The sequence below is a fragment of the Lampris incognitus genome, chromosome 2 (genome assembly GCF_029633865.1).
Source record: "Lampris incognitus isolate fLamInc1 chromosome 2, fLamInc1.hap2, whole genome shotgun sequence".
Taxonomy (NCBI): domain Eukaryota; kingdom Metazoa; phylum Chordata; class Actinopteri; order Lampriformes; family Lampridae; genus Lampris; species Lampris incognitus.
Window position 1 is genome coordinate 87,369,220 of NC_079212.1, and position 12,522 is coordinate 87,381,741.

Consider the following 12,522-nt stretch of genomic DNA (forward strand, 5'->3'; position numbering starts at 1 on the left):
GGGGGGGGTCTATATTCGTAAAACAAAATGGTCTCAAGCCAAGCCAAACTTCTTCCCTTTTTCTAATGAGTTTAGGCAATACAGCATCATTTAGAGTAAAATTGATACAAAAAAACAAAGATTTTAAAGTTGTGTAATAGGATCCCTGACATTCTCCTACGCATTTCTGAAGAATTACTGATTTTCTAAATTTAAAAAAAGGTATTCTAGCCAATGTGTCATACAGAAAAGCGCCACTAGGGGCGCTATATGAATGGTGTCAACGAGTCTTCTTCCGGCTTGTTGCATGTTTTTCAGGATTTTTTTTAATTGTGATTATTATTATTATTGTTACAAGAACAAATGTACAGAACAAGTTCGGGAAGTCAAAAATGGTGGAAAGCATGGTACAGTACAATTGAATATAATAGACATCAGAATGAAAAATAAGACAGACTAAATAATATTTTACAAACAAATCAAAACGCACAAAAAAGAAAACAAACAGGGTAACATGAAAGGAGCGTGAGAGAGCAAGGTAGGAGACTTTAAAATAGCAGGGATGAGATATAGTAGATGTGTGCAATATTTTAGCCTTTCTGTTCATTTTGCCCATCTTTTTCAGCAAATTAAAGTAGTTGGCAAAGCTATGCAAGAAAAGGGTGATAGAGGGCGTGCTGCCGGTCCATATATGATATTCACCCAAAATAATCACGAGGTTAACAAGGTGTTTTGCATCTGAATGGACCATAAAATAAATAAAGAAGTATGTTATCCAGTTTTAAATGCAACAATTATGAATATCAGACCAAAACAAATCAGCATATGGGCGTTTAAAAATAGAAGGCCAATAGTTTCAGCGTCTGAAGAACAAAAGATGCAAGGATCCACTTCCAATGGAAATCCTGTGTGAAGCAAATCACTAGCAGGGTGTATTGCTGATACTACTTCACAGCGGGTTCTTTGACCTTAGGAGCAACGCATCCATCCATCCATCTATCCACTATCCAAACCGCTTATCCTGCTCTCAGGGTGGCGGGGATGCTGGGGCCTAGATCCCAGCAGTCATTGGGTGACAGGCGAAGAGACACCCTGGACAGGCCGCCAGACCATCACACAGGGCCTAAATCAGAGTAAACTAAACTAAAACAGAGTAAACAAAACTAAAGCAGAGTAAACTAAACTAAAGCAGAGTAAACTAAACTCTACTACTACTACTTTCGGCTGCTCCCGTTAGGGGTCGCCACAGCGGATCATCCGTTTCCATTTCTTCCTGTCTTCTGCGTCTTCCTCTGTCACACCAGCCACCTGCATGTCTTCCCTCACCACATCCATAAACCTCCTCTTTGGCCTTCCTCTTCTCCTCTTCCCTGGCAGCTCCATATTCAGCATCCTTCTCCCAATATACTCAGCATCTCTCCTCCACACATGTCCAAGCCATCTCAATCTTGCCTCTCTTGCTTTGTCTCCAAACCGTCCAACCTGAGCGGTCCCTCTAATATAATCGTTCCTAATCCTGTCCTTCTTCGTTACTCCCAGTGAAAATCTTAGCATCTTCAACTCTGCCACCTCCAGCTCCGCCTCCTGTCTTTTCGTCAGTGCCAATGTCTCCAAACCATATAACATAGCTGGTCTCACAACCATCTTGTAAACTTTCCCTTTAACTCTTGCTGGTACCCTTCTGTCGCAAATCACTCCTGACACTCTTCTCCACCCACTCCAACCTGCCTGCACTCTCTTTTTCACCTCTCTACTGCACTCCCCGTTACTTTGGACAGTTGACCCCAAGTATTTAAAATCAGATGTCTTTGTCACCTCCACTCCTTGCATCCTGACCATTCCACTGTCCTCTCTCTCATTCACGCATAGGTATTCCGTCTTGCTCCTACTGACTTTCATTCCTCTTCTCTCCGGAGTAAACTAAACTAAAGTAGAGTAAACTAAACTAAAGTAGAGTAAACTAAACTAAAGCAGAGTAAACTAAACTAAAACAGTGCAAACAAATCTAGAACGCTCAACAAAACTAAATCAGCATAAACTAAATCAACATAAACTAAATCAACATAAACTAAACCAGTGCAAACTAAACCAGTGTAAACTAAACCAGTGCAAAGTAGACCAGTGCAAACTAAACCAGTGTAAACTAAACCAGTGCAAAGTAAACCAGTGCAAACTAAACCAGTGCAAAGTAAACCAGTGTAAACTAAACCAGTGCAAAGTAAACCAGTGTAAACTAAACCAGTGCAAAGTAAACCAGTGCAAACTAAACCAGTGCAAAGTAAACCAGAGTAATCAAGAGGATAAATTGCTGCTGTAAGGGACTCAAATGAAGTATACATCAGTGTACCAGCCACTGTACAATAATTGAAATGTAAAGTCAGATGCAAGTATAACTCAGACATGCACTATTATTTGGTATTATAGAGCCACTAGAATGATTCAACACCCTGGTCTTCACTTCTGCTACTTTCAGGGACTTCCTTCCATCTTTTTGGGGTTGCGGACTTGTTTGAACACTTACACTAGTGTGCACAAAGACACAGTGTTTTGACTGGTGGGTTTCTAGTATGTCTCTCTGAAGGCCTGTTCATTGAACATTGTGTGACTTTGTTTTTCAACTGAGGAGTAGTAGGTGGGGGTACTTTAAGCATAATGGGCTTCTTCTCCTACCTGTACAATCTTCATTTACAGTGGATATAAAAAGTCTAGGCCTTGTGATGGCCTGGCGGCCTGTCCAGGGTGTCTCCCCGCCTGCCGCCCAGTGACTGCTGAGATAGGCTCCAGCATCCCCGCCACCCTGAGAGCAGGATAAGCGGTTTGGATAATGGATGGATGGATGAAAAGACTACACACCCCTGTCAAAACGGCAGGTTTCTGTTGTGTTAAAGAAAAGAAAAGAAACCAGAGGTGTAAAAACCAGGTCCAGAAAGCAAAATTCCCAGCCGCACACTCGCTCTACCCATTTAACGCAACCAGCTGATTCCCTCCCCTACCTGGTTGTAAATTTCACAACATCACAAACCATCGCAGTCTTAGGGAATTGTCTTTCTATAGGTACTAATTTCTATACTGACTGTGTCCTTACTAGATAGAAATGTATCAAATAAAACCAACACATTTTTTGAAAATTGAGCTTAATTCTATGAGCCCTTTCTTGTTTGCAATTGTGGACAGGTTGACGGACGAGATCAGACAGGAGTCTCTGTGGACTAGGATGTTTGCGGATGACATTGTGATCTGTAGTGAGAGTATGGAGCAGGTGGAGGAGACCCTGGAGAGGTGGAGGTATGCACTGGAGAGAAGAGGAATGAAAGTCAGTAGGAGCAAGACCGAATACCTATGCATGAATGAGAGGGAGGACAGTGGAATGGTGAGGAGTGGAGGTGACAAAGGCGTATGAGTTTAAATACTTGGGGTCAACTGTCCAAAGTAACAGGGAATGCAGAAGAGAGGTGAAGAAGAGAGTGCAGGCAGGGTGGAGTGGGTGGAGAAGCGTTTCAGGAGTGATGTGTGACAAAAGGGTACCAGCAAGAGTTAAAGGGAAGGTTTACAAGATGGTTGTGAGACCAGCTATGTTGTATGGTTTGGAGACAGTGGCACTGATGGAAAGACAGGAGGTGGAGCTGGAGGTGGCAGAGGTAAAGATGATAAGATTTTCATTGGGAGCGATGAAGAAGGACAGGATTAGGAACGAGTATATATTTTTTTTTTTTATAAATTTATTTCTGATTTTTCCCTTTTTCTCCCAATTTAGTGGCCAATCGATCCCTATTTTAATTCAAACACCCACCCTCGCACTGTATGCGTTCGCCAACTGCATCTCTCCGGCCGGCAGTCTCGAAGGAGACCGCCTCGCCACTTTCGTGACAAGGCGACTCCAAGCCGAACCACTGTTTTTCCGACACACACAGAGACGCATTCACGTGACGAACACAAGCCGACTCCGCCCCCCTCCCGAAGACAGCGTTGCCAATGATCGCTGCTTCGTCGAGTCCGGCCATAGTCGGATCTGACGAGACCGGGGCGCGAACCCCAGTCCCCAGTGGGCAACTGCATCGACACAGAGCCGATGCTTAGACCGCTACACCACCGCGGACCAGGAACGAGTATATTAGAGGGACCGCTCAGGTTGGACGGTTTGGAGACAAGGCAAGAGAGGTAAGATGGAGATGGTTTGGACATGTGTGGAGGAGAGATGCTGGGTATGTTGGGAGAAGGATGCTGAATATGGAGCTGCCAGGGAAGAGGAGAAGAGGAAGGTCAAAGAGGAGGTTTATGGATGTGGTGAGGGAGGACATGCAGGTGGCTGATGTGATAGAGGAAGATGCAGAGGACAGGAAGAGATGGAAACGCATGATCCGCTGTGGCGCCCCCTAATGGGAGTAATTGAGAGTAGTAGTAGTAGTAGATTCTGAGTCACGTAATTGCGTCACAGACGTATCTGTCGGAACGATGATTTTTGCATCCTGATCAACCAAAACGGCAAATCAGCGTTGTTTAGCTACACCGCTACGGAAGCTAGCATCTACAAAAAGTGTGTACGTATTGACTGATGGAGCTTGGGAGTGTTTGCAGACCACCCCCCAGAACCTGAAAAATAATATTCAGTTGTAGTCACATAAGGTATGTTTCTAGCCATTTGCCGTCTCAGCCCATCTCACCCATTCATTTTAGATGTTGTTTACACTTACCAACGCTAGAGGGCGATTGCAAACGAGGGCACAATGGAAGAGTAAGTAAGCAAGTGCCGCATCTTATCCAGATAAAACCATCTTTGGTTTCTTGTGTCTTCCGTCTAACCGGTCTGCTAAATGAGGACGCACCATGAAGCTCAGCGACTTAAAACGGAATGTTTTAATGTCTGAACGGTACAATTCATGACACAGTATCACCACATCGGTATACATCCGGCCTGTGGATTCACGACAACGTTACAGGACTGCATTTATTCTTCATCAGCGATAAAGATGACAAATACTTCTATGAAACCATGTTCAACCCCTTTCATTCTGTTCCTTCGCTGAACGTCTCACCACACTGAAATCGCACAAAGTCCAGCACCTTGGCCTGCTGACCCCTGAGGAACTGTGCTACTGTCAGGCTTGGGTCTGGCAGGAAGTTCTGAGGGAGCAGGCGTGTCTCGCTGTCACCGCAGGGCAGGTCATCCACGTTGCCCAGGGAAAGAGGTGCCTCTCCAACGACATGCTGCCCCAGCTTGCGTCCTAAAGCCTCCTGATCTCCCTCCTTCCCACCCTGGAAGACCACCAGGGCACCGTACCGCCCCATGGCCATATCAGTCTGGCTAGTCAGGCCGCCGTGCACATAGGAGCCGATCCGCCACCCAGCAGGGACGCCCACAGTCACCGCCCGCCTCACCGACATGTTCTCACCCAGAGAACCTAAAAAAGAAAAGAGAGCGAGAGAGAGAGAGAGAGAGAGAGAGAGAGAGAGAGAGAGAGAGAGAGAGAGAGAGAGAGAGAGAGAGAGAGAGGACGATGTTACATCTCTGAAATTCTGCAATCACACTGAACATCAGCGCAACACACTGCATTTGTCATTCGGCTTAAAAAAACTCATGCATGTCTGACAAAAGAGGGATAGATAATCAAGACGACATGGTAATGAATACCGATATTGTTTTTTCTATTTACCGTGACTTTTTTACTTTAATAATTCAACATGTTTTCAGGATCACAAGGACTCGGCTTGCTGAAGAGATTCTGTTCCTCTAAATGAATCAGCAAGCCCCCACTAGCTGCCCTCCTGACGGGATTCCTAACACTTCAGCACCAGAATCACCTTTATTTGGCCAAGTATGTGTAGGTCTACACACACAAGGATGTGTAGACCTACACACACACACAAGGAATCTGACTCCGGTTCTGCCACTGCGCTCCATCACTCACACAGAACAGACATACAGCGAAAACAAACACAACAAGGTAAACACAAACAAGTAACTACCATGTACAGGTATAGATGTATATAGAAAAGTATACTATACAAAAATTTTAAAAAATCCTACTGTTACCCGTTTTCTGCCTGAAAGCATGCGGCATTTACAACCCTCCTCAAAAAAACAAAAAAAAAGAAAAATCCCAGATCCCTGACATAGCAGCTCCAGATCCCTGACATAGCAGCTCCAGATCCCTGACATAGCAGCCTTAGATCCCTGACATAGCAGCATTTACAGGCCTGTCTGTCTCCAAGCTCCCATCACAGGCGCTGAATATGATGCGTACACCACCGTTGTCGATTAATGGGTTTCTATGGGGCCAGCCTACTTCCCGTTAAAAAGAGCTTATTTCTCGCTCCTTTCGTGGCCGTCAGAGCCTCGAAACCACACTCAAATTCCACGTGTGTGCAAACTTACATGGCCAATAAATCCGATTCTGATGATTAAAATGGGATTATCAGATGCATGCCCCGATAAAGTACCAGTACTTTTAAATGATATTCAAACAAAAAGGAAGCCGTCCTACCGCCAATCTTTTTTGAATTTCAGGTTAAACTATGAAGTGACACTTTAGAGCACGTTCAGTTGGAGGTTGGCAATGGTGCCCAAGTGTCCCAGATAGCATCCGGATGTGGGCCACTTCAGGCAATGATGCGGCACTGATGGCCTTCCGGCCCTGACAAACTGGATGTGAGCCTGAAGTGGCCCACATGTATAACACAGCAAATATGGCCCAAATATGCCAAATCAAATGTGGGCCTTTTTTGGCAAAGATGCGGTGCTCTGGGCAACATGGGATCTGGATGTGACCCTGAAGTGGCCCGTGTGGTAAATGGTGAATATGGCCCAAATATCACACAACAAATATGGGCCACCTTTGGCAAATATGTGGCACATGCGGCATTGCTATGGCTTGGTTCTGGCCCAGATCTGGCAAACAGGAGCAGACCGCCCAAGTGCCATTATCCCACACAGTATGTGGGCCAGATGAAAGTGTCGGGTGTGGGACGGGTCCGGGCCACAGCAATGTTGCTATCTGGGATATGCTGTTAAAAGTGCTTCTGTGATTGATGTTTGAATCCACCAATGAGGAGTCTTCACTTGACTGTGTGAAGCAGTCCCACCTTCACCAGTCTGTAAGTGGATGTGCCCAGATTACTCAAGTGAGTTAACAGGCCATGAAACCTCTACCTATGGTATCAAGTCTCTTTGCTCCCATTTTTATCCCAGGTTTTGATAGTACTGCGTAAATGCCAAAACATTCAAAGTCAAAATATCTGAGCACTCCTAATCTGGTTTTAGAGCAATGCAGAGCACGGACACCACCCTCATTATAGAAACTAAAAACGCTTTTACAAGATCTTGGTGCCTTCTGACATTGTAGAAGATAAATTTGACCAGCGTTAGAAAAGAAATGGTAGATAATTAAGCATTTTAAGTTTGTGATCCATTGATATTGCCAGATTCCTAATAAGCCAGACATGGAAATGAGCTCTTGCAACGATCTGCTTTAGTGCTTGGTAAAGGATCATAAACATATGAAGTCAGTGGTTGGCCTAAGAACAAAACTTGTGCCACTTTAAGTTAATAGAAAATCTTGACTGCTGCTATGAGGACAAAGAGCAAAAAGGCAAAAATGACTCCCAACCAAAAGAGACTGTCTGGATTTCCACATCACGTGCATCTTTTGAATCAGCTGTAAGTTAGTGTGGCTAGGTCTTAGTATAAGACAAGTTTCCCACCTATTGTAAGTGCCACCTCGTCAGCCAGCGATGTTCCTTCACCTACACTCAGTTTTGTCAGCTCATCTGCTCCCAGCATGCTCTGAAACCATGAACAGTCCACACATCAGAAAAGCCCACGTGGCGTTCAAAAAAGAAAGAAGACTAGCATGGTATTGTCCTATCCTAACAGAAATGACGAGGGTTACGAAGCGTCTGGTATCCTGGAATCTATTTGAGACATCTCTGTGTCCAACACTAAACTCACCCTGAGCATTTGGCTCATACCTTCACATATCCCGGATGGTCTCGGGTTTTAGTCCCGTGGTGAGTCAGGGTGGCAAATGCTGCATTTTTAACCAGTTTTTGGAACTTCTCGTTACGGGCGACAAAGTCTGTCTCACAGTTTACCTGCACCATAAAGGCAAAAAAACGGGAAGTCAAACATGGTAAATCCGGTAACGGGCATCAGCAGAACCAGAGAAAGAGCTGTGTATCACCAGGTCCACTGCTTACCTCCACCATTACTGCTGCTTTATCGCCCACAAACAGACCGATCAGACCCTCTTTGGCCTTCCGACCCTGTAGCTTGTTTGCCTTGCTCCAGCCTTCCTTCTGGGCTTGCTCGTGCAACCAGTTTTTTGCCTGTGTGTCGGGAGGAGAAGATCAAGACCACTACGGCACAGACTCGGCAAGCTGTTAAACCAATCCAGTCCCTGTTAAAATGGCAGTGTGGTCAGATATAAAAAGAGGGTAACACTTTAGTATGGGGAACATATTCACCATTAGTTAGGTGCTTATTAGCATGCAAATTAGCAACATATTGGCTCTTAATTGGTCATTATTAAGTACTCATTAATGCCTTATTCTGCATGGCCTTATTATACAACCAGTAAGCCATTAACTATGAGTTTTCCCTCTATAACCTCAGAATTATTGCTTATTAGTAGTACCAGCTCAATATGCTTTGCTTAGTATGGACTTTATAAGGTGGCAGTACCACAAGAAGAGTTATTCTCCCTTACTAACACTTAATGAATATGGTCTGTTCTTACATAACAACACACAAAACTACAAGTGTTCATAGTGTTAAATTACTCTAAATTAAGTTTTTGTTACTTAGAATATGTTCCCCATACTAAAGTGACATCTTGATCATTACTAATTCACTAGTAATTAAGTTTTTTTTACTTAGAATATGTTCCCCATACTAAAGTGTTACCCAAAAGAGTAGGTCAGCACTCATGACTCGTCTCATCATTTAACACCAAAGCATGGTGAACTGTGTTCCCAATTTGCTGAATGGACGGTGTTGTGTTGTTGACTGTCTGTGTGCTTTGTTTGTGCTTTCTTCTCTCTGGGGTTGTGTTTGGTGGTGTCGTTTTTGGATGAACGAGACGACAATGCATTATTGCTGAGCCCTGATCCCTTCGCTTCTCAGCGACCCTTTGCAAACTCAAAACCGGAAGCAGTCGTTATTCCAAGCAGCCGGCCCCCCCTCCTGCAGCGGCCCGCACGTTTTGAGACGTACGCAACAAAACGGTTCGGAGGAGAGCGTTACCTTGGTTACGTCATTCTCAAACATCTCCAGCGCTCTCTTGCAGTTAATGAAGGTGTAGCCCGTTTCTTTCCGGAGTTTCATCAGCAGGGCTTTCTCCGCAGCCAGAAGGTGACAGCCTGTGCGGAAGGAGGACACACGCTGGCAGATGCTGACCTGGGGGGGGGGGGGGTCATACGTTGACACACGTGACATATTAATTTAGCACGCTTCTGACGTGGGGCAGTTTCCACTGACTGCACGTAGTCGGCGAACATGCACCCTCCCCCTTCAGTTATTGCATTAATTGTCATTCTGAATACCAGTCAGGAAGGAGTCGAGGTCATTAAGTCATCCAGTCTGTCACAGCGGCTGTTAGGCTGCACGCTGTGACATGAAGAACAGCGGCTAAAGACGCCTGAATTCAGCCAACAGCCGCTTACGCTGTCGCTACCAGGGGCTAATTAAATGCCTCACCTGTGGGAGCTCCCTCCCAGCTGTCCGGAACACGGCGGCTAACGACATTGTGTGAACCCGAAATGAGATCTGAGCCGAAACCCTTACGAAAGACACAGCAGGAAAGTCATGGGGGGGGGGGGCACGCTGTGTACGGCACCCGAGCTCGGACAAAAACAACCCGACTCTTTTACTTTTTGTGCTTTGCTCAGCGCCCCCTGGCGCATGGGAGCGGTGTCACACACGCCAAACAATCCCTCTCCGTTCACTTTTGAATAAGCAATGCTTGGCAGCATATTCCTAAACCAATAACACGAAGGGAAATGACATTGCGGTGTTACAATAGTTCCCATTATGCATTGTGCTACCGGGTTGCTGGGTGATAATCCCCAAGATGGCGGAACGGAGGAACGTCGTCTGGAATGACGACGTTTAAGCCTACGCCCGGGTTGTCACATAGAGCAGTGGTTCTCAACCTTTTTGGAGTCCTGGACCCCCTGCGTATTTTTGATCTACCCTGAGGACCCCTCCACCTGTTCTTGGGGGAAGGGGCTTGCAATTTGATAGAAACAGTAGAAACTGCATTTTAAATTGCATTATAGCATTTATTCACTCTTTGGGGCAAAAATAAGAGCTTTCAGTTGTAACTTAGATATAGTTAACAAAACAGAATTCTTATGCAGTAACTTTCAGATAGATGTAACAACAGAATTTTTATGCAGTAACTTTTAACAATGCAAACGAGAGCGAGATCTCTTATTAAAATACAATAAATTACACTTGTGAAACAGATGTAATTAGAGAAAAAAGTCATGTTACCCTTTATAGTTTAGGTAGATAAAGGTCTCAGTCACATTTGAGTAAAATGATCCTATTTCTATAAATGTCATAGGATCTTTTTTTTAAAGATATTTTATTTTCACGGACCCCTTGCAATTACACCACGGACCACTAGGGGTCCGCGGACCCCCAGTTGAGAAACACTGACATAGAGCAAGCATGACAATTCTCACGGTGTGTCGTATAACACTTTTAACTGTATACGAAAGCCGGGCGACATCTGTATTTGTTTGTGGGCACTACATTCTATCACCACTGGAGGGCACTGTGAGGCGATGGCTGGCGGAGAGGGACTGCTGTAAGGGGACAGAAGAAGAACAAGCGGCGCGAGGATCGAAAGTGGGATGGAAGGTGTAGTTGTTGCTAAATAAAGTTAAACAACATCAGCAATCTGTTTAAACGAGTTAATGAAAACCCTCATCAGAAATACACCGGCGTCAGCTAGCATCCGTTCTGACGCCCCTTTTATCGTTTCCGGTGCATTTGCAGCAGAGCTTTAATTAAGTTAGAAGGCAGGCCAAACTCTTATCTTGCATTCTGACCTATAGGGGGGGCTAGATAGTTATCTTCCATATACATATGTATACGTAATTATATCATAAGGAGAGGGGGCATTACACATAGCTTTACCCCTTTACCCCCCCCCCCACTACTGAGCTACAGGGGAACGTTACAGTGACACGAAGGAGAGTTGGACCATCATGAGCTCTGATGCTGATCCCACCCCCCGCTTACTAACTGAAAGCTTCTGTAAGATTTGTTGTTTTTTACCTAATATGTTTATGATTGTTTTTTTCCTCACTTAAGTTTCTACTGAGTTTTCAAAAAGGTGTAAACGGGGCAATACAACAACATCAACACAACAAAGAATACAGTAAGATATGCAAACAGTTTTGAAAAATAATAAATAAAAAATAACAATCAATAGATGTCTGGAAATACTTCAGTATTCACACAAATCAGCTAATGAGGCATTGATTGAGTCAGTGTCATTTCCCCCGTAAATGTTCAGATTTCCCAGATCTTTTTACACATAGTCTCTCGGACTCTCACAAGGCACGTCCACTTTTCCATAACAAAAAGTTCTCGGCCAGTTTCCGTCCGCCCGGTTCTGGGGGGTTTACATGAAGCCAGGCTTTGGTAACAGCTTTCTAACTGCTGCAAGTAAAACTTTACTCAAGTTTAATCAAGTTTCTGATTTTTTTTAACTTTATTTCTATAGGTTGCAAAATGTGGTAAAAGTTCCGATGTTATTTATCTTGGTTTCATTTGTTTACATCACAACCCCCCCTGCCATTTTAACGGGGGGGGGGGAGTGTAGACTTTTTATGTCCACTGTGGGGCGTCAGAGCCAGAAGACGTCATCGCTTGACTCTCGCTGACTGTTCTGTAATTCTAAGGAAACTGTAGACACCGACCCCCATTCAGAGGGAGACGGTCACTCCCCCCCTTATCCCTCCTTTTAATGCAAATGCCTTTCCTTCTTTCTTTCTTTCTTTCTTTCTTTCTTTCTTTCTTTCTTTCTTTCTTTCTTTCTTTCTTTCTTTCTTTCTTTCTTTCTTTCTTTCTGCACAGTAAAAAGGGAGAAAGTTGACACTTTTCAACATGTGTATTTCGCTGAGTTTGTTTAGCAAACAGGTTTTTAATTCCTGCACACTTTGCAGATCCCTTAATCCTGATTTGAGTTGAACTGGGGATCACACGTGTCCCGGCGTCGCTCCTCCGGGCAGCATGTGCCCCCAGTGGGTCAGGGACAGTGAGGCAGGCACGCTGACGTGCAAAAACCCCTGTGAACACAACATCTGGATGCTCTGACCAGAGAGAGAGAGAGAGAGAGAGAGAGAGAGGGAGAGAGAGAGAGAGAGAGAGAGAGAGAGAGAGAGAGAGAGAGAGAGAGAGAGAGAGAGAGAGAGAGAGAGAGAGGGAGAGAGAGAGAGAGAGAGAGAGGGAGAGGGAGAGGGAGAGAGAGAGAGAGAGAGAGAGAGGGAGAGAGAGGGGGGGGAAGAGAGAGAGGGAGAGAGCATCTATACGGT

At 44.8% G+C, this 12,522-nt stretch overlaps 1 protein-coding gene across 1 annotated transcript; it reads right to left on the bottom strand.

The window, feature by feature from the left end:
- Positions 1-4,824: 4,824 nt before the first annotated feature.
- On the bottom strand, positions 4,825-9,780 carry tsfm (Ts translation elongation factor, mitochondrial). The gene is made up of 6 exons (XM_056273482.1): positions 9,671-9,780; positions 9,218-9,370; positions 8,173-8,301; positions 7,945-8,067; positions 7,678-7,759; positions 4,825-5,378 (listed from the first exon to the last, which is right to left on the bottom strand). Exons 1-6 carry the CDS (start codon positions 9,716-9,718, stop codon positions 4,984-4,986), a joined length of 930 nt encoding a protein of 309 aa, XP_056129457.1. The 5' UTR covers positions 9,719-9,780; the 3' UTR covers positions 4,825-4,983.
- Between the last annotated feature and the right edge of the window lie 2,742 nt (positions 9,781-12,522).

What these genes read in the sequence shown, in the direction of transcription:
- tsfm (XM_056273482.1), bottom strand. Translation starts at nt 9,718, where the DNA reads ATGTCGTTAGCCGCCGTGTTCCGGACAGCTGGGAGGGAGCTCCCACAG. An exon ending in CTGGGAGGGAGCTCCCACAG is followed by an intron (nt 9,371 to 9,670) that starts GTGAGGCATTTA and finishes CCCCCCCCCCAG; the next exon opens with GTCAGCATCTGCCAGCGTGT. An exon ending in AAGCAGCAGTAATGGTGGAG is followed by an intron (nt 8,068 to 8,172) that starts GTAAGCAGTGGA and finishes TTTATGGTGCAG; the next exon opens with GTAAACTGTGAGACAGACTT.